The 23270-nt window shown below is 35.2% G+C and overlaps 1 protein-coding gene across 2 annotated transcripts in view; it reads right to left on the bottom strand.

The window, feature by feature from the left end:
* CDON (cell adhesion associated, oncogene regulated) overlaps positions 1-21256 on the bottom strand; it is a 53403-nt gene extending 32147 nt beyond the window's left edge. For both annotated transcript variants that reach the window (XM_044666176.1, XM_044666177.1), the window contains exons 1-8: positions 21181-21256; positions 16734-17006; positions 14950-15096; positions 14523-14666; positions 13506-13793; positions 11779-12048; positions 8767-9120; positions 2782-3077 (exon numbers count right to left, since the gene is read on the bottom strand). In XM_044666176.1, the coding sequence (XP_044522111.1) occupies positions 2782-3077; positions 8767-9120; positions 11779-12048; positions 13506-13793; positions 14523-14666; positions 14950-15096; positions 16734-17006; positions 21181-21256 (1848 nt within the window). The remainder of the gene's footprint in view (positions 1-2781; positions 3078-8766; positions 9121-11778; positions 12049-13505; positions 13794-14522; positions 14667-14949; positions 15097-16733; positions 17007-21180) is intronic.
* Positions 21257-23270: the final 2014 nt, after the last annotated feature.

The following is a 23270-nucleotide window of genomic DNA, read 5'->3' as shown; positions in this document are numbered from 1 at the left end:
ATTCTAATGCATAACCCTAAGATGAAAACATTACCAAAATCCAAGGGAGAAGGGCCCAGAGTCCACCAAAATCAATGACTAAATAACAAAAGACATAGATCTAATAGATAATAGATCTAAGACAGATCAAAAGATTCTGAAGGCAGATCGAAACGCAAAGGATTATTAGATCTGAAGGCAGATCGAAACGCAAAGGATTATTAGAATGTTGTTCAATACATCTGCTTGACAAGAAGCAGTGATGTGAACTGTTCTCAACTATTTCAGAAAATGAACTATTTTTAAGAAAAATACTTTCTTTAACCAAAAGGGGAAAAAATGTCCCTAGCAAATACTGAGTTGATTCCTTCCCTCTGGAAGGAGGCTTTCTTCTTGTAAATTTACATAGTAATATATATCTTACAAGAATCTGTGTGAGCTTAGACAAGTCACTTAAACCCTTTGGGAAAATGAGACTGGATTTGATGGCTTCCAAGGGATCTAAAATGGGACACCTCTAACTCTAGATTTAAGATACTTATACTGTATGTGTTTAAATGTCAAATTTTCCCCATGAGACTATTAGTTAGCTCCTTGAGGAGAGAGACCACATATTATTTATCATTTTATCTGCCTAAACACCTGGTATGGGGATTTGCACATTGCAAGACAAATAATAATCATAGATAACTGTTTAATTAAATTTTAAGAATCTAATGTAATGTTAACATGACTGATGAAGAAGTAGGTGGTCATTCTTTTAGCCAAGGTCAGTGCCTGTATGTGTACCCTTTATTGCAGTGATGGCAAACCTTTTAGAGATCTTAGACACTGAGTGTCCAAACTACAACCCTCATACTGCATGTGAGCCCACGCCTCCATCTGCACTGCATCTGACACTGGTGACTGCCCTCTCCTCTGAGACTCTTTTTTCTCAGTTTTCATGACTCTGCTTTCTTCTAGTCCTCCTATTTGTTTCACAGCATAATAGTGATAGTGGTGATGATGACATGAATTGTCAGAGTGAGTTAGAGAGCTGTACTTGAAGCCAGGAAGATGTGGGTTCAGATCCCACTTCTGACACATACAGGTGGTATGATCCTATGTAAATTATTTCACCTCTTAGTCCTCTATGCAACCTTCTTAAAATGCTCAAGTTTCAGAGAAAGTGATGACCTGCAAAACAGGGAATTGCATATACCAATGATAAGATAGATCCGAACCCTATGCTCTAATAATGATAATGGAGATAGGGGAAGAAGGAGGAAAAGGTGGAGGAAGAGAAAAGGAAAACAGAGAGGTGGTGTTACATAATAATTAAAAAGTCAACAGAAGACTTGGGTTCAAGTCTTGCTTTTGACATGTACTATCTGTGTGAGCTAGGGGAAGTCACTTAACCTCTCGGTGAATGTGAAAATCTCTCTGTCTAAGCGTCAGAGAAGGTGCTGACCTGCACTGAGTTTCCTCATCTAGAAGTTTCCTATATCAAACTAGGTTCAGTCTGTCCCTAATAATAACAAGAGCTAATATTTATAGAGTATTTTAAGGTCTACAGAACTCATTATATCCATATCTAACAATTTACCTTATTTCATATCATCTTCATAATAACCCCATCAGGTAGGAGATATATTATTCATATTTTATATTGAGGAAATTCTTCAGACCCCCTTTGTCATATCACCATCTATGTCCCACTCACTAACTGTGATTGTTCCCTAACACTTGAGGTCCCTGTTCTCTCCTCATCCTCTCACTTTGTAACTTCATCAGTTCCCATGGATTTATCATCCATCATTAGCAGATGACTTCCTATAGGTCCATGCTTAGTCTCTCCTCTAAGCTCCAGTTCCCAATGACCTATTGGGCATTTAAAATTGGACCTACCACAAATACCTCAAACTCAATCTGTTCAAAATAGAACTCATTATCTCCTTTCCTTTTCTCCAATCCACCCCTCTTCCAAATTTCTCTATTACTACCATCCTTTCCAGTCACCCAGATTCACAATCTCCCTTAAGTCTATTCCCACCCCAATCCATCTTTCATTCAACCCCAAAAGGGATTTTCCTAAAGCACAAATCTAACCATTATGCATGCATCCTTACCCAATAAACTCCAGGTAAGTCTCCCTATTACCTCCAGGACCCTATACAAACCTTTTCATTTGGAATATAAAAAAGTCTTCAGAAATTAGCCAATCCCTTATTTTACCTTTCCAGACTTCCTGTTCATCTTGAATAGTACTCCCTCTTCCAAACACTATGGTCAAGCCACACTGGCCTACTTGTGATTCCTTACACACCAGTGATATGCTGCTTTCGTGTCTTTGTCTCTCATTCCTACACTCTCCTTCCTCTCCTTTCTCTTTGAATCCCTGGTCTCCTTCAAGACTCAAATGCCACATTCTACTACAAGTCTTTCCTGATCGCCCGTTCTCCTCCCAAAACAATCTTGCATTTATTTTGTACATATTCCATATGCACTGTACTTATTTGCAAGGCATATTTACCATGTAAGTTCTCTAAGGGCACAGTTCATCCCAAGTATTTAGCACTGTACTTATACATAGTAGGCATTTAACAAATGCTTGTTGAATGATGACTCTTAGAAACTAGCTTTCATTTCTAATTTTAATTGGCCTTCCTCCCTTGTCTTAAATTTTCCTACATTTCTCATTACCTAGGGATATTTTTAACCTAGTTCTTGATTCTTTTTCTCTAACTAGTGTCAAAGACAACATATATGTGTAAATTATTTGAAAAGGTTGTAAGACAAAGAGAAAAACTGATAAACCATTACCTTTCGATATTTCACAAAATAGGCATTGATGGGTAGCCCACCATCTTTCCCTGATCTCCAGATCAGGTTGTAAGCATCTGGTTTGTGGGTCTGTGGGGGACTCAGTATGATGGGGGCATCAGGAGCAGAGAAATTACTGGTAATTCTTTCTACTGATGCCTCTGTTGTATTGGAATGTAACTTCATTGGAGACATGTTCAAGAGTCCTATTGCAGAATCATCATTTTTATATTCATCACTCTGTGTGGCATCAACAGGTGTAATTGTTTCAGTTTTGGTGCTTGTTTCAAAAGGAACTGCAGAAAAATTATAGGAAGCAAGAATGGAGGCTATGGTAAGAAAGATTTTAATCAAAATTCATAATTTCAATATGTGCTACCCAATCAGAAATGCATTCATTTTATTGGCTATACTACAAATGCTAACTGAGATCTGAGAAAAAGGCATTAAGATGGGCAAAATCTGACTATTAACTAATCTTCCAATATTTTAGAATTTGCTTATCTGGTTTCTGAGTTTCTTCTGAGAGCAAAGAATAGGTATAGAAGGAAATAAGATCAATACTTTTCTGTAAGCTTTCCCCTGATCACAGATTTGAGATCAATATGGAAAAGTATATTTATTAGTTTAGTTTTATAAACATTTATAAACATTAGTTTAGAGTCTCTTTCTTACACTATTTACTAAAAACAAGCAAATGAGGAAAATAAGCTCTAAAAATTATTAATAGGCATTTTGTAGTTTAAAGTTGAGACATTTTTGCTCCTTCCTCCCCTAGAGAATAAACTGGAAAGGAAGCTCCTAAAAACTGAAATACAGCAGCAAAAGTGATATAAAATGAATAGGAAAATTGAAGAATACTTTGAACTTTCCTGAATTTACATGGATACAGAAACAGAAGAAGCTACATATTATTAGCCTGCTCAAATTGGCCTTAAGTTTCAAATATGAAACAAATCATGTCTTACAGTCTCAAGGATCTCTTAAAAAGTCTTTGTCTCTGAAAACAGCATTTTTAGTGTCAATCATCTCTCATATTTTCTTGATTCTTCCCTCATTAAGGGAATATCATTTTAAGTAGTGCTTTCCAAAGTCCTTTTCCTTCTCTTTCTACCAAATCCACTTAATAGTTTTTTAGTTTTCAACTTCTGTTTATTTCTCTCAAATATAGTTAATTATTCACTTTTACAAAGAAAGATCCGGAAGGATCTTCCCTTCAAGAAATCAAGAGAGTATGTGTTTTATATTTTAAGTCAGTTAACAGCTATAAATTTTAGCATTCTCCTTTCAAGATATTTCAGGGTTTTACAGAATTTTTAATCTTCCTGATTCTCTCATGAGGAAGATAAAGGGTATAGCACTTATACCCTTTTTAAACTAAGAAAGTTGAAGTAAATGCTGAAGATATAACTTGGGCAATTATCATGTGACAATATCAGACTTACTGATTCATGCTGCCACTTCTCTAAATATTTTAATATAAATACTATAATCACTTGGCCATATTTTCTGCCTCTATAAAAGGTGAATGCCTGTCCCACTCACTTGAAAACTGTTTTTAAGATAAAATGAGAACATGTGTATAAACATTTGAAAAAGTACCATAAAAGATTTAGATTCAAGGTGATGGTACATATAACACCTATTATACTATGGTACTCAGCTTATACTAAAAGATGAAAAGCTGAATTGAATTATCTTTTAATAAGGTTTGGGAGAAAATCTTACTAAGTCTTGAATAACAGAGATTAATTTATAGCAAATAGGAGTTGAAATTCAACACTCATGTAGTGGGGCATGGTAGCATTCAAAATTTTCCCAAGCCACTGTATAAACTGAGATGTGGTATTTCACTATGACACTGAAAACCACTTCCCAGTGGTAGACTACCCAAACAATCACTGAAAATAGTAACTGTAAAAGGTTCTCCTTCCTCACCACCCTAAGCCACAGCTAATTATCTCTACTGGCTAAATCTAGTTTCCTACACTAACTCACACTCAGTCTACTAGCCTACCTTCTGACTCACTATATAAACACAGTTGTTCCAAAAAACATTTCTAAGTTGTGTCTGTGAACTTAGATTACTTCCTAATTCATTTTTTTTTAAACCCTTACCTTCTGTCTTGGAGTCAATACTGTGTATTGGCTCCAAGGCAGAAGAGTGGTAAGGGCAGGCAATGGGGGTCAAGTGACTTGCCCAGGGTCACACAGCTAGGAAGTGTCTGAGGCCAGATTTGAACCTAGGACCTCCCGTCTCTAGGCCTGGCTCTCAATCCACTGAGCTACCCAGCTGCCCCCCCTAATTCATTTTTTATATTAATTTTTCATCTTCTTTAGTGGAAAAATCTTGAGGGTCACTTTTTCTACCTCAAATAGAGTTAACTTCATGCTACCAAATCTTTTCTTTCCTGATTCTCTACCAAAACTGTGTAATCTTACCACAAATCTGATTTAAATGTGAAAAAGAAATCATGTTACTATTTCTTCTGCTCTTTCCTCCTAAGAAGTAGTCCCAGACAGAAGCTGTTCTGTTGTTGGCATTTGACAAAATTTCCAAGGTTTTCAGAGAACCCACACTGTTTCTGGTCAGGCTCTACCATACTGGGGCATTTCTTTTGCAAACTTTTTGCAAGTCAATACCTATACAGAACCATCATCGCCAACCTTTCTCTTCATCTTGTTGCCTACTTTTCACCTCCCTGCAAGCTTTAGCTAAGTATTAAGAATTGCTAATGGTCTTGGGTATGCATCTTTGGGTTTACCAACTGGACAGTGAGCTAGTCAGTACTATAATGAAAAGATGCAATAAAAAAAATAAAGGCTTTTGCCCTTGCAAAAGTTAACTGAAAACTTCTGGCAGTTAAACTTTAGAATCCTGAGAAACAGTCAGTTGGATCCTGATGCTTGAGTAGAGCAGAAGGTTCAACTGATGCTCTGCCTTTGGGTTTCAGTTTTGCTTTTGGCCTGTGCTTTTGTCTCTGGACAATTTGAACTTAGCTAATTTCTCTGGACCTCTCCTGACCTTCTCCTTATTATTCCCCTGTTACCTTTCCTGATTTCCTGTGGGCTCTGGGAGGAAGGGTAGCTTTTGGGTTTTAGTGGATAGACTTTGTGAGTTCAGTTTCCCCATAGGCAAGTAGGACATCCATGATTCAAACCATCCCTTATTTTATTGATTTAGTATACTCTCTACTTTAAAAGCAGCCAAATCTTCCCTGGCTGAGAAAGCAGGTTCTCTCTCAGTCTATCCCATTCCTGTGACCCTCCCCCATCTTGAGTTTCTCCCTAGCGTCTGTCAGAAAACCCAAACCCTTCTCTCCCTCTGACTAACCCTGAACATTAATAAATCCCCTTGTTATCTGATCAAACCCTCTGGTGAATTATTGTGTTAAAGAATTAGGCAAGGGTTGAAGGAGAAGGAATTATTTTCTTTTATTTCTTGAGGGAACTGGAGGCATCCATCTTGGGAGGAAGTAGTTGCCCGACACTTCCTCCTGAATCCCTTCAGTTTCACTGACAGGGAGGAGCCTTGCGACTCCTCCTTTGAGGATTTGAAAAACTGACAAGAAAGCCCTCAAGTCAGATTTAAACCATTTCTGACTGGCCCTATTCCTTGTGTCTGTAGAAGTACCTTTCCTGCCTGTAAGGATACAGCCTATTTCCCCCAGTGTCCTCTGTCTCTAGCCTGAATGTCTAGTCTGTGTTAGCTGCCTCTCCTGAATACCTCACCTGTACCCTTACCATTCAAATATTGCCTTGTCCATTCCTCCCTAAACTTAGCCATTCCTTTCATTTCTCTCCTATCACCTCAATCACCCTTTACCCTTCTTCATTCAGCAAGGAAAGAGAGCACACTAACTTTAGTGTCCCATTATTCACCACAGTACTTTGACTAGACTTTGAGAATAATTTACCAGGAATTATTATTTCTTATACACCTTGTGAATGCTAGTTTGACTAACTTCACTTCCTGCTTTATTTTCATATGGCTAAATGTCCTCTTTATACATCTGTAATATCCCAAGTAGCACTTTCCCTTGGTTGTCTACTGACTATTTTTTTTTCTTGTTCCAAATGTTTCAGTTTATTTCTAAATGTGTGTGTGTATATGTACACACATATATATGTACACATATATATACACACACACATATATAAATAATATTCTTGTGGTTTTAAAATTGAAATATTTAAATGAAAATAAACACAGAACTATAATTGTTAATATTCCTAGAATAACGGTATCTCAGAAGACATGTTCACCAAATAGACTGGTCTGCTATATTAGACTATATTAGAAAGACGGATAATTTATCTAGTTTTAGCAAATGTCAAATCAGCAGCTATTGCTTTTATGATTAATAAAAGATATAATGGCTTCTAGATAGCCTCTAAATAAAGATTACTATGAATGGAGAAGTGATTTACCAACAGTCACAACAATCATATTTCTTTAAAGGTTACAATCATCAGTTACTTAACTGAAACACTGCTTAGAATGCCTGGTCATTTCTTGAATAATGCATAATGTTCATTTCTACTGACTCTTCTTAACAACTTCTCCTCAACTGAACTTGGGCGTTTTCACTAGTAGCTTTCACTCGAACTAGAGCCTCACATACACATACTCTTCCCTAACAATTGAGATTACACTACCTACAGCTAATTATTAGCAGAATTGGAGGGTGTTAAAGAGAAAAAAACAAATCTTAATGTGTCAATCAATCAACATTTATTCAATGACTACTATGTGCCAGGCACTATGTTAAGCCACTAGGAAAAAGGAAAAAGACAGGCCTTGCCCTCAAGGAGCTTATAATCTAATGGAACAGATAGTACACAAAAAAAGTTATTTACAGGTTAAAGAGGAAATAGGAAATAATAAAGAGAAGGCACCAGAATTAAGAGTTGGGGAAAGCTTTCAGTAGAAACTAAGATTTTAGTTGGAACTTGGAAGCCAGGGAAGTCAGTAGACAGAGTAGAGGAGAATTTTAGGCATGGGGAATAGCCAGAATGCAGCTGGCATATCAAATGATTTGTTTTCATCAAATTGTTGTTTCTTCCATGTATAACAGAGAATTCATCTGCGGGAGAGGAATACTACCTTTATATACAATAAGCACTTATTTTGCAATTAATTTATAGAATTAAATGAGTCTCCACTGACATTTTTGCTATTAAATCCACAATCAACAACAGATATCTTAGTAAATTTTACTATTTCTCTTAGACAAAACTGAGTATCATCCATGCAATTTAAGACTCCTGTGCTATAAAACTTAACTGAGTAACTCCGAATTTGAATTACATCCTATAATCTACTTATCTGTTTATCAATACTTTAATGATAATATAAAATCTCATGTGACTCACACCAAAGAATGATACAGAAAAGAGGGATAATAACCCCATGATGATTTGTGCCAGACAGATATTTTCAGACTAGATCACAACTCCAGCATGGTCCTTATGGAAATAATCTGACCACCCTCTACACTTTAAACACCTGATGAGAAGTAAATTCTTAAGACTGATTTATATTGCTTTCCATCTTCTTCCACTGTCCTCTGAGCTTCATAAAACATATTTACCACTTAATTTTTTTTTACCACTTAATTTTAAATATCTAAAGGTTCAAAAGGCTATGAGGGATATACTAAAAAAAAAAAAATCAAGGATGAAAGTTCTCCTGTTCAAACTTTCTTAGAAATCTAAAATACTACATTCTAATAAAAGTCAATTCTTTCATGGTCTTGGACTTAGTGTGAATCAGATTTCTGTATACTACTAACATGTCAAAAAGAAAGAGTAAAGTTGAACCATTTCTTTTTGGCCCAAAGATTAAGCAATGCCAATCCAGAAACCAATATTTCATAAGCATGCATATTATTTAAAGACTGCTAGACTAGTTAAAGCATATGATCTTATAACATTTTCTTTAAAAAGGGGGGGGGCACTAAATAAATAAATATGACAACTCACCAACTGTAAGGAATGCCTCTGACAATGTAGAACCATGTTCATTTGTGGCTTCACAAGTATATTTCCCAGCATGTGCCGGAGTAACAGCCTGAATATATAGGGAGCTTGATCCAGCTCGAGACATGATAAAGTAAGCCGGTTCTAATGAGACGTCTCTGAATTTTGCTAGGTGTGATTTTCGTGACTTAGAGCGTAGTACCTGGGATGGATGGCTGGTTATCAAACCACGGTTGTCATACCAACGAATAACAGGAACTGGTAGTCCAGTGGCATTGCAGGATAAAGTGACAAAGTCACCACCTACTACCTTTGTGCTTGTTGGTGGTGTTATTATAATTGGTTTGAATCCACTACCTATTAAAATGCAACCCACATATAGAATTTAAGACCATCAAAATGCATAGTTATCAAAATGCATAGTAATGCTAATATTTATAGACCCTGCACAAGTAAGCCATCCATTAAAGGTGTCTTTTTCACAGTTAAACTACTGGACATTTTCTATACAGATTTCCTGTCCTTCAGAAAGTATTCTTTTTTTTTTTAATTTTTTTTTAAACCCTTAACTTCTGTGTATTGACTTATAGGTGGAAGATTGGTAAGGGTAGGCAATGGGGGTCAAATGACTTGCCCAGGGTCACACAGCTGGGAAGTGTCTGAGGCTGGATTTGAACCTAGGACCTCCTATCTCTAGGCCTGGCTCTCAATCCACTGAGCTACCCAGCTGCCCCGAGAAAGTATTCTTAATCAATCAATTAATCAATTAATTTAGAAGTATAGAAAAAGCAATGTACTGATAACTTTCTAATAGGCAGGCATACCAGACACATATTTGACTACTACAAATATATAATATAAGAATACATATCCACAACACCAAATCTCAAACATAAAATGTGATATATTCTGTGAGAAATAGAGAATTAAGCGTGATTCCCTCAGGAAAACTGATGCCATTTAACTTAAAATTTACCAATCAGAAAACAGAGTTGAACTGGTCAAAATAGAATGTATTATGGAAAAAATAAGGTGATCAATCTGTATTACAGAGAAATAAAACTTATGAAGATTTTTTTTATCATAATGTCAAAGAAACTCTACCACCTAAATCCTTTAATGGTATTTCTTTTTTCCTTCTAGGTCTCCAACATTACCTCAACTTCTGAACTGACACAGGCCTGAAGTCAGGAAGATTTAGGTTCAAATCTAGACTTATACACTTGCTAACTGTATGACTCTAGAAAAGTTCATTTAACCAACTACGTGCCTACCCCTTACCACTTTTCTGCTGTGGAACCAATATTTAGTATCAATTCTAAGACAGAAGGTAAGGGTTTTTTAAAAAAATAAAATGGAAATTCAATTAGGTTCTGCAAATTTGAAACATATTTATAGACTGTCCAAATGCATACTGCCATGAATACATGACAGCATATAATTTGAGGGAAGTAGAAAACACTCATTTTTGGCTAGAAAAGAAAAATCTTCTACTCACTGAAATTTTTACCATTATCTGCTTTAATCTATATTTCAGGCTTTAACAAATATTAGATGATGAAGATCTCTCTATAAATCATAAAAAGAATCATCTACTGACAAACAAGGCTGGCATCTTATAAAAACCAAAAGTCTTTTAAAAAAAGTGAATAGACAGACCTACACGAATTGATGTGGAGAGAAATAAGCAGAACCAGGAAAACATTATACACAGTAAAAGAAATATTGAGGGATGATCAAATGTAACTGAATTTGCTACTAAAAGCAATGCAATAATCCAGGACAATTCTGAGGGACTTATGAGAAAAAAATGCTGTCTGCATCTAGAGAAAGAACTGTGAGAGTGGGAATCCAGAAGAAAACATGATTTATCACTTGTTTATATGGGTTTATGATTTGAGGTTTTGATTTTAAAAGATTACTCTATTACAAAAATGAATAACATGGAAATAGGATTTAAGTGATAATATATGTGTAACCCAGTGAGGGGGGAGGGAGACAATAAGAATCATGTGACCATGGGAAAAATTTTAAAATTTAAATTTAAAAAATAGGAAGAAAAAATAATTGAATATTCAGAGATGAAGTGGAATGTATTTGCACTTAATTATTGATATATTTAGAAAGAAAAATTTAGAGGACAGCTAGGTGACTCAGTGGATTGAGAGCCAGGTCTGGAGATGGGAGGTCATAGGTTCAAATCTGACAATTCCTGGCTGTGTCACTCTGGGCAAGTTGCTTAACCCCCACTGCCTAGTTCTTACCACTTTTCTGCCTTGGAACTAGTATTAATTCTAGAATTGAAGTTAAGAGGGAGGGAAGGAGGGAGGAAAAGAGGGAGGGAGAGAGGGAGGGAAGAAAGGCAGGGAAGGAAGAGAGTATTGAAAGGATAAAAAAACTAAAGATTTTTTCATCTAATTTTTAGATAAAGGTAGCTTACAACAACCCTGTGAGCAATTCATCAATAACATTTTTATTATTATGATTTGTTTCTACATTACCTTCATTCCTCTTCCCTTCCCTACCCAGCAAGTCACCTCTTATAACAAAGATTAAAAAGAGGGAGGGAAAAGCAGTTCAGCAAAGCTAACCAACTAATTGACCAAGTCTGACAAGATATTTAATGTTTCAGACTCATATACTTCCCCCTCCCAGTTCTGCAAAGAAGGATGTTATAAAAAACTTAACTGAGATAATTTCAATAAAATGTAAAAGGCATTAAATCAAATACTAAATTGGGTTTTGTAAATCTGTAATATATTTTACAAAGAAAGACTGGCTTTCTGCATACTACTATGAATACATGAAGACATATAATTTGAGGAAGAGAAGACATTCAAGTTTGTGGTCACATAAGCCACTATAGCTAGCCTAGTTTCCCTACAAAACAATCTGTACTGTTTGGCATAACAAACCAATCTATAAGAAATCAAGTCTGCTTGGATAAGGTTGCCTGTCTCACAAAACAATCTACAAAGCAAAATTTCTTTATCATAAAAAGATTTAGGAACCTACCTGTTTCAATTTTAAGTCTCCCAGTAGACTGCATAAATCCAATCCCATTATCCACAACACACTGGTATAACCCTGAGTCTTCCATGGCGATGCCACTAATTCTCAATGTGTTTTCTACTGTCAGATGCCGCAAAGAAGGGTGTATAGGTTCTGCATTATGAAACCAGGTAAGATTGGGAGTTGGGTTCCCATTAACAGTACATGTGAAATGTACTGTGGCACCCAAGGAAACTGTCTGATCCTTCAGTCCTTTGGAAATTGAAGCTTGTTCTGAAAATAACATATACAAATTAGATACCAGCCCTCAAAATGCACTTTTAAAATTATCACATATGAGTCATATGAAATGTTCTATATACCACTAACTTACTAAAATGAAGTCGCATTGTTTATTCACATTTTCTCATTTGCTGTGGCCATCAAAAAATTTTAAATGCATTACAACTTGTCTCTAATAGAGTCCTTTAAGTTGAGGTCAAAGTCATATGCTACTAATATGCTATAGTCTTCTTTTAATAGATCTCTCAAACAAAAAAAAACCATAAAAATAACTTCTAACCCTGTGTTCCTGTAAGCATTTATGTTTCTGGCTGTTGGCTCATTCTGTCATTCTCCCACCAGAATGGTAGTTTCACTGGATCTAAAACTAAACAAGGGCTAAAACAAAGTATGTGCTTAAAAGTAGTTGGGTTTTTTTCCCCTTTTAGGGTCTTTTAGAAGTCATTTTTTGGCCTTGTTAACTAAAAAAAGTATGAGTATATGTGTATATATGATATAAACATACACATGTATGTTTTATCCTTACTTGTGAGACAGCAAAGAAAAACCCCAATTATTGTATGTAAATTTTTTATAAATGATTTCTTATTAATACAGGTAATGCTAGTGTCATTCTACAAGACAAATCCTAACAGTACCTAAAGAGAAACTAAAAAGTTGAATTTATTTTTACTTTCTTTCTATTTTATTTTCTTCTGGGTTTTCAAAGAAGTATAGGTGGAAAGAAAATATATTTTCATCCAACAGTCATTTTACACAGAATATGGCAGAAGGAATAGCTAAGGACTGCTAGGGAGAAACAGGGAGTATATATAAAAATATAGTTAGGATCAAGGCTACTATTTAAGTTAGATACAAAAAAATTGCATTATGAAGGATGGAATTAAATCAGGTATTGTGTAAAGAGGTGATATTTTACAATTTCCCACTTTCTTGCTAGTCTCTCATCTTTGTTGCTACCACTAAAATCAGAGGATCATGAGATTTAGAGTTGGATAACTACAAACAGCCCACAAAACTCTGAGTGCTGAAAGAGATCAAATGTAAGTAGGAAAAGTTTAACAAAATAAATAAAAATTCAATACAACACAATGTTAATTTGTGGTTTTCTAAGTCTTTACTAGCTTATAGGATCCTTTTCCACTTGAGTTTGACGCCACTGAGAATTCAATTCCCTTATTTTACAGCTGTTGAACTGAATTGTCTAAGATCTTACAGGAGAACTATGGAACAAGCAGAGAGCCCTGACTAAATTCTGTCCTCTTCCTACTACTCCATTCTGCCTGTCTATTACACTATATTAACTCTACAATAATTTGTCTTATATTCTACTGCTATATTTTTCAGTGGGTCAACCTCATAGCTACAAAAACTAGTGTCAGGCAATAGCAAAATCAGCAAAATAAATTATTTTTTAAGTGTGATGTTTAAAAAATGTAATGTCTTACCAAGCACATTAACTGTGTAGGTTACATGAGTAAGCTCTCCAGACTTGTTTCCCACTACACAGGAATAGTTTCCAGCATCAGTTGGTTTGATGCTATCTGTGACAAGGTGGGAATGCAACTGTTTCCAGTTACTTCCCAGTAGAGAACTATGGCCATCCTTAATCCATTGCACATGAGAGGCAGGTACCCCACTCACCACACATTCCAGAGTTACAGGTTTGTGAGAAAGAACTGTCAATGACTGGGAAAAGGTAGGGTGAATGATCTGAACATATTTTGATGAGGGGCCTAAAAGAGGTAAGAAAAATGAAAAAAGAATTTGAAAAGTTCTTTCTCTTCCAATCCACTTTCCCCTTTGACATCCTTAGCAATGTTTTGAGATTTTCTAACATATAATTTCTTCTCCTTTACTTTCCTATCTATAAGGCTCTGTTGCAGAAGTAGAGGACTAAAATGAATCATTTCTATAATTATCATGGCCGCTACTACTAGATGAAGCTATAGAAATTTTCAGGAACTCCACAGGTAACACCAAATTTATAATTTGGTTATTAATTCTCCTTCAATCCACTTACTATCTCTTTTGTGTCTAGCTATAGGTTAGCAGCCAATCTTTCTAGTTAAGGCCTATGAGGGTGTGGGACCCATGGCATTAGTGAATTTCTAAACTGAAGGAAAAAGATATGCAAATATCATGAATTTTCACCATTATTTCCCTTTATACCATTCACACATGAAGAGGGATGGATGTCACTATAAAAACCATATCTTGGTTACTCTAATATAATTTTTAAAATGTATTAATAATACCTTAGAAGTATCCCTAGTTTTTTCAATTATTTTGCTTTTATTTTTAAGGATTCACTCCATATTAAATAAGTAGAATAAGATTATACCCATATGAAGAAATCACAACATTCAAGTATTCTCATCAATACTCATCTACCAACTTTTTGTGAGAATAATTATAAAAAGGGCTTTTTCTCTAAGTACCACTAAAGGCAACCAAATACTTACGGCTCACAATGAGCTTGTGGCCTGTGGGTTCAACTTTTAATTCATGTGTGACAGGATTATAAGCTGCACATTTATATGACCCTTTGTCCTCTGAAGATACATTCAAAATCTGAAGATTTCCTGATGGAAGGATTAAGTAGTTATCTGGAAGGAAGGGAAATAAGAATAATTAGGTATCTTATTTTGTCCTACAACATAATTACAAACCAACTAGAGAGTTGTTATAGATTTAGATAGAAATTGACAGCACATAAAGAATAAAAATCAGGAAAATACCCTCAAAAACAGCAATAGTGGTTAAAGAAAACAAGATGATCAATAACAAGGGTCCCCCATTGGGCTATGCATTAAGAAAACAAAAAGCATGCTCAACTACACAGATATCATGGGTATGTTCTGTTCATTGCCTCCTTGCAACAGGTCTCACCTGTGGAATGTTCCAGCCATTTTCCCCGGACCTTATAGCGCACCTGTGCTGAAGGATTACTTTCTGGTATCTTGCAGCCAACAAACCCAGCACTTTGTTCTTCTGCTATAATAACATGTTTTGCTGATGTACCAAAATCAGCAAGACCTTGAAAATAAAAAACAACTACATGAAGAAAATTTTACTTCTAATATTCTGGAAGACAAATACTAAAAATTATATTTTTCACCTTGTCTTAAGTTTTCTGCTAGTCCTAATCAAAAAAGTATTATGCTTTTCTTCCCAAAAACTTAGGAAGAGGGACTAATAAGGACTAAAAATTCTCTAACTCCTTGCTCCTCTGTATGGTTTTTAAAGCCCTTCACCCCTGGTTACCTTGAGCCTTCTTATACTTGATTCCCCTCCACATACTCTCTGATCTTGTAGTACACTACAGTCTACTTGCTTTTCCTTAAACACAACATTCCGTTTCCTGATTTTGTACTAGCTATTCTCTATGCTGAGAATGTTCTTCCTCATCACCTCCGCCTCTTCAATACAATCTTTAACTAAAATCTAATCATCCTATACATCTCTATCCAATCCATAGCTTTTCTCAATGCAATATCAAGTGTAGAACTAATTCTTAGCATATTGCTTGAGTCATCTGAACATCAGAGCTAATCAGTCACAATATCTCTCAGCTCCTTCTTAAGAGAACAAGTCTCAGAGGCAGCTAGGAGGCTCAGTGGATCAAGAGCCAGGCCTAGAGACAAGAGGTTCTTGGTTCATATCTGGCTTCAGATACTTCCTAGCCATGTGGTTACTAAACCCCCATTGCCTAACCCTTCCCATTTTTCTGCCTTGGAAACAACACACAGTATTGATTCTAAGACAAAGTAAGGATTAAAAAAGAGAGAGATCAAGGCTTAAAATGGCTAGACCTTGTTCTCCCACCTATGTACTGCATTTTTATCATACTCTCTTAATCTAAACACTTTCATCTCTCTAGGGGAGAGGTGTCAAATGCATGGTTGTAACTGGGAAACATTTAACAAAATAAATACAAATACAATAAAATATAAGTAACAGTTTACAGTTTTAAAACATCAATATGCAACCCAACATACAGAATACTGGTTCCCATTTCTGTTTAAGTTTGACAATGCTGGTGTTGGATATTCAACCCTCTGTGTATCTCTTGGAGCCGTCCATAAGTTATGACTCTACAAAAACACTTACTTTTTCTCCGTTGTGCCACATTTGCCCCTCCTGAAGATAGGGGTACAATTAGAAAGAGGTAACTAAAGTACTAACAACCACCACTATTTGAAAGACAGCTCAAACTAAGGAAACCACTTGCTCCAGATTTTACCACTACCACCACAGTCAGTATTCCTTTCCTCCTGGATAATTCAATAACTTTTTCTTGTTTCTCTATTAATTATTGAATTCAAATCAACTTACTAACCAAGATATAAGGGGTCTATGTGGACAAAGCATTTAGACATAAAAAAGATAATGGATAATATGAAATAAAGGAACTTAGTGTCAAACAATGAACTCCTAAAATTGAATTTTAAAATTCTAAAATATTCATCCCAGAAACTCACATGGGAAATTTGCTCACATTCAAATGACTTTCCAAAAACAAAACAAAACAATACAAAACCCACATCACAGGGTTCTGCTTACTGTTTTACCTTTTGGCAGGACTTCAAACTATAACAGATGGCAACAATTTAATAAGCCTTTAGCCACTTGTGGTATATACTATACATCAAAAGTTGAACTAGCAAACTTACCTCCAATGGATACTGTTGCAGGCTTACTCACAATTGCACCAATGCTGTTATTAGCAATGCACTGGTACTGACCAGAAAGAGATGGACTTAGAGAAAGGATGGTTAAAGTCCCCTGTTGCACCTCAATTTGCTCCACATTTCTGTTGAATTTTTTTCCATTGAGCAACCATGATATGTGAGCAGTCACAGGTTGAGCAGAACATTGTAGTGTTACAGGTTCACCAAGTTTCTGGACAACAGAACGGGGCTCAGAAATAAAACGAGGTACCAAGTCTAAAAGGAAACCCCCCCAAAAAAGGAAAGCACATTAAGTATACCCTATTTAATTCACTAAACATTTTAAACAGTAATTAAGTACCTAATATACAAGTCACTGTGTTAGGTATTGGAGATATCTCTATATATCTACCATTTTATGTAGCACTTTAAGGTTTATAAAGTGCTTTACTAATGTTACCTCATTTGATCCTCATAGCAACCCTGTCAGGTTGTTATTCATCTTTTACAATGAGGAAATTGAAGTAGACATGTTAAGTGAATTGCCTATGTAAGGTAAAACAAAGTAGTTTCTGCCCTTAAAGAACTTATATTTTATTTCATTCACATCAATAGGCAGAATTTTCTGTTATTTATTTTGATTGTTGATACCAACATCTTTATAACCCTTTTTTAGAAGCAAAGAAAGACAATATATCAGTTTGAGAGTTAAGACTCTGACCCCATTTGAGAGGTCTAATAATAAAAAATATATAACAGGCTCAAATCTATTTATGGTATTAAAAAAAACCCAATGTTTGATTTTTGGAAAAACTTTAACACCTGCAGGTGATACGGATATGACTTAATAGTCCATGAGACGTGCTATTTTTTTTATTTTAAAGTATGGCAATTACATTTAAAAAAGAACAATTTTTACTCTTATTTTTACTAATATAATTTGATTTTATACATTAAATAAATTTAAATGAAAAATTAAACTTACATTTTAAAAATTAAAAATTTTAATTTTAAAATCTTTTATTTAAGAAACTTAACAAAAGGAAAAGAACTATGGTGAAACATGAACTTAGTTTGTTTTTTTTTAAAACCTTACATTCCATCTTAGAATCAATACTATGTATTAGAGTGGTAAGGGCTAAGCAATTGGAGTTAAATGATTTGCTCAAGGTCACAGAGCTAGGAAGTGTCTGAGGCCACATTTGAACTCAGGCCCTAGTACCCCTGGGCCAGGCTCTCAATCCACTAAATCATTTAGCTGCCCTTGAAATAAGTTAAATTTAATTAAATGCAGCTAAATAGAGGAGTTACTTTTCTATGCCCCAAATAATTTAATTTGTTAGGTATGTTCCTTCGGAAGCACAGAAGGAGGAAATTTACTTGCAAATATGGCAAAGTTGACAAAAGATTGGAGGTAAGGTGGAGAAGAAAAGTTGTTGGGTTTGGGTTTTTTTTTTCCAAAGCTAAATAAAACAAATTTCTTACAAGAAAGAACAAATAACAGTAAACTACTGAATCTACTTTTACAGAAGACAAGATGATCCATAACATCCTTTTTCTGGCTTAAAATTCTTTGATCCCATTTTGTAATAAAAAAGTGATGGTTTTGGTCCGTGAATCTGTAGTTGTAATTTAGTAAATACATTAAGGGAACCATGATTTTTATTGAAAGTATGAGTACTCCCTTTTTAAGATGCTATTATCAAAAACTTTCCCATCAATTGCTGAAGATGTTAGCCAACATCCAGTTTGCTGACTGAAGATAAGCCTTGATGAAACTATGAATTGGTCCAGTCATTCTAGAAAGCAATTTAGAACTATGCTAAAAAAAAGTCATTAAACTGTGCATACTCTGACACAGCGATACCACTTCTAGGCCCACGCCCAAAAGAAATCCAAAAGAAAAATGCTTCATATATACACTATATTTATAACAGTTCTTTTTTGTGGTAGCTCTATCTGGAAACTAAGGAGGTTTTCATTAATTGAGAAATAGCTGGGGAAATTATGGCATAATAATGTGTTGGAATACTATTTGTTGCTATTGTTCAGTTGGTTCAATTGTGTCCAACTCTTTGTGATAACATTTTGGGTGTTTTATATTTTTTCCCCAATTATATGTAATAAAATTCCACACAAGTTTTCCAAAGTTATATGATTGAACTTATCTCAGTCCCTCCCTTCCCTTCCTCCTCCCAGTGTTGGCAGGTGATCTGGGCTATACATGCATTATCATGCAAAACCTATTTCCATATTATTCATTTTTGTAAGTGGGTAATCTTATAAAACCAAAATCTCAAAGCATAAATATAAATAAACAAGTGAAAAATCATATACTTTCATTTGCCTTTTGACTCCAACAGTTCTTTCTCTGAAGGTGGATAGCATTCTTTGTCCTAAGTGCTTCATAATTGTCCTGAATCACTGTATTGCCAATAATAGCTAAATCTATCATAGTTGATTGTTCCACAATATTGCAGTGTACAACATTTTCTTAGTTCTGATGATTTCACTCTGCATCAGTCCATGAAGATCTTTCCACCTCTTTCTGAAATCATCCTGTTCATCATTCCTTATAGCACAGTAGTATCACCATTATCTATCACAGTTTATTCAACCATTCCCCAATTGACAGACATTCCTTAATTTCCAATTCTTTGCCATCACAAAAAGAGCAGCTATAAATATTTTTTGTACAAGTAGGTCCTTCTCCCCCTTTTTATTTCTTTGGGGTACAGATCTAGTAGTGGTATTACTGGATCAAAAGGTATGCATTGTTTTATAGCCCTTTGGGCATAATTTGAAATTGCCCTCTGGAATGGTTGGATCGATTCACAGTTACAACAGCAATGTATTAGTGTTTGGGGGGTTTTTTTGGCAAAGGATACTAGAATAATTTGCTATTTCCTTCTGCAACTCATTTTTACAGATGAGGGACTGAGGCAAACAGGGTTAAGCAACTTGCTCAGAATCACACAGCTAGTAAGTGTCTGAGGCTGGATTTGAACCCAGGAAGTCTTCCTGAGTGCAAGCCCAGTGCTCTATCAACCATGTCACCCTAGCATACCTGGTAAGACTGCTATAATCTGATACAGAGTGAAGTGAGCAGAATCAGGAGAACAATTTATATAACAACACTGTAAAGACAAACAACTTTGAAAGACTTAAGAACTCTAATCAATGTAAGGACCTACTAGAGAGAGTTCCAGACAACCAATAATGGTGCATGCTATCCACCTTCTGACAAAGAAATCATAGACTCAGTGTGCTGAATAAGACATATAAACATAGTTTTTGGACATGGCCAATTTGTAAGAATTTGTTATACTTGACTATGCATATTTGTGATAAAGATTTTAATTTTCCCCCCCTAATTGGGGTATGTGAGGAGGTGGGGAGAAAAAAATTGATCTTTGTTAAGTAAAAATTAAATTAAATTGGAAATTTAAGCAATAAAAGAAATTCTTCTTATTCACACACACACACACACACAAAAAGGATCCAGTATAGAAGTCAGCACCAGTACTTGCTCCCACTCCAGGAACCCTAGACCCCTAGGGGACCACAGAGCTATTCAAGGACTCTTGGAATCTATATGTAAAACATACACAGCATGATTCAGTACAATAAACGTACTTTATCTAGACTGAATGTCTTTTTCTTAAAACCCTTCCCTTCTGTCTTAGAAATAATTCTAAGACAGAAGAACAGCAAGAGCTAAGCAATTGGAGTTAAATGACTTGCTCCCAGGCACACAGCTAGGAACTGTCTGAGGCCAAATTTAAATCTAGGATCTTAAAACTTGTCCATGAATAGCTAGCTCAGCCTGACAAGAGTTAATGAAACCAAGGTCATGGTCATGACTGGATAAGTCAATTGACTTTGCTGTTCTCTGCATATACAAGTTAACCCTCCTTAAGGAAGCAATACATTCAGCAGTCAAAAAGCATATTGAATTTGCAGTCAGAGAACTCAGGTTCAACTTCTACCTCTGATGTTTATAACCTTGGAAGGTAATTTAACCTCCCTAGACCTCTTTACTCCAGGCCTGGCTCTTTAACCATTGAGTCACTCTAGATTGAATGTCTTGCATATATATATATGCATACATATATATATGCATACATATATATGTATAGGTATATATTTCTGGTACTATATGGTACTATTTCTCAAATGTATACAGATGCTTTATGTCTTCTAAAACAATCCATTTAAAAGCATTACTGAATTCATGGCAGCTTTTTGTCATTATTTTCTCAATGTATGCTAATAGCACAATTATTGTCACAAAGCAATTCTCAAAACTTTTAGAAATTAAAAAAGTTCTTGTATTTGAAAAGATTTAGCACCATTATGCTACAGGTTGTTTATACTCTAAAAATCCAGGCAATTGGTTAAAACCGCAGCTTTTGACTATGAAATCTGGAACCATTCCTACAAGGCTTACCTGAACTGACAGAAGAGCACAGGATCATAAAAGAAATGCATAACAGTGTCTGTAATAATCCAAAATCTGGATTCATAGCGCCACAATATAAGAGCTGATAGAATAGACTTCCAGAGTAAAACACAGTTCCTGGCACACTGAAATTAAAGAGAGGAAAAGAAAAAACCTTTAATCATCTTTGTTATAGGTAGATAGAAATGATAGTCTTAAGTCCTAATCTTGTTATAACTACAGGGAATCACACTTGGAGCTCTTAATGAGGCAGATTCTTCTACAATATACACTAGTTTATGGAGACTAAATTAGGCACTTTTTAAAAGCTCCATTAACTTTTCGCATCATTAAAATTCCACTTTGTGCTCAAGTAATTTATTCTGATATATCAGTAGTCTTAAAGAAGCAATTCATCTTTGACAATGACCCAAATTAGTCATAGTTGCACAGTCAAATGATGGAGAACTGGACTTGCAACTGAATTAAGTAGATTCAAACTATAAGATCACAATTAAGACCTTGATACTTTAATGATGACAAATATAATGAATGTGTTACTCTTTTGAAACAATATATTCTCACCGGCCTACTCCTGAGTAAGGTATATGTCTAACGATTTTCAGCAGCAGTGATGAATTCATAAATTTATATACCCATTCTTATCACACTCATTTCCTTTCTCACTAATAGTATGCATTCAAGGTAGCTGGGGTAGAAGAGGAATCTGTTGGCAACAAAATGCTTTAAATTATATGGTTTCTTTAATGGCACTTTAGAACTACTAAAATTTATAAACAGATATGAATATCTGCACTATCCTCTAATAAAAATACTTCTATTTAATAAAATAGGTTATATTCTTGATATAATGTTCAAATTATGTTACTTGGGCAATTTAATAGTATTAACAAAATGGAAGAAAGAATTCATTTAAGCATTACTTTCTAGAAGTAACAAATATTACCATGATACTTGAACCCTCAACAAAACAATATATTTTCAATTCACATTTTGAAAAAATTCCACAGAAGGCTAGAAAAGTTGTAGGCTCAAATTTAGTTGAGAATATTAGGTCTTTGACAAGCCTTTTTAGAAATTCTCCAACTGACCTTTTTAGTGAGCAAGAAAGGATATTTTTGGTAACACACAGTTTGCAGAAGGGAGCCAGCTGTGCAAAAGTTTCTTCAGTTTATTTGAATTTTCACTCAGTTCAAGGGCAAGTACTGCCACATCACTAGTAAGGATTCAGGGTAAAAGTAAACATTCAAATAACTTGTTAACAGGAGATACTTCCCTCAAAGCATTGGAGGGGTGGAGATCTTTTTCTTCCTTTTGCCAAATCTTTGCTCAACTATTTATTTATAAAAAGCAATGAAACATATATTCAGCATCAACTTTAACCTTAGCATATGAGCTACTGAGTTCTGTTGCAGCTGTCTTTAAAGCCAAGGCAATATTCATTATTACTATCTCGATAACATTCTATAGCAGGGGTCAGCAACGTATGGCTCTCAAGCATATCTGGCTCTTTTGAGGGCCAGATATGGCTCTTTCTGCAGGAGCCATAAAGTCAGTTGTTTTTTTTTTTTTTTCAGGCGCTGTTACAGGAGCGTGCACTGTGAGCACTGTATGGCTCTCACAAAATTACATTTTAAAAACTGTGGTGTTTATGGCTCTCATGGCCAAAAAGGTTGCCGACCCCTGTTCTATACGAACCTTCTTGACCAATTTGCTTTTAAAACCCATTATTTATAGTACCTCTCCTTCCAGATGTCAATACAGATGACTTTGTATAGATATTCCTATTTGATTCTAGAGACTAGAATAAAACTAATGTCAACATATAGTAAGTTTGATTTCTTAATGTATTTGCAATTACATTCATGTCATTACTCCCTGCAGTGGTAGAGATCACAACCCATTCATTCTCATTCAAGCTGTGAGACTCTTCTTTAAAAAACAAACAAAAAAACCCCCTTACCTTCTGACTTAGAATCAATCATGTATTGGTTCCAAGGCAGAAGAGCAGTAAGGGCCAGATGATAGGAGTTAAGTGACTTCCCAGGATCACATAGCTAGGAAGTATCTGAGGCCAA

The sequence above is a fragment of the Gracilinanus agilis genome, chromosome 3, assembly GCF_016433145.1.
Source record: "Gracilinanus agilis isolate LMUSP501 chromosome 3, AgileGrace, whole genome shotgun sequence".
Lineage (NCBI taxonomy): Eukaryota > Metazoa > Chordata > Mammalia > Didelphimorphia > Didelphidae > Gracilinanus > Gracilinanus agilis.
Note: the sequence above shows the minus strand (reverse complement) of the source record. Positions and strands in the feature narration are given on the sequence as shown.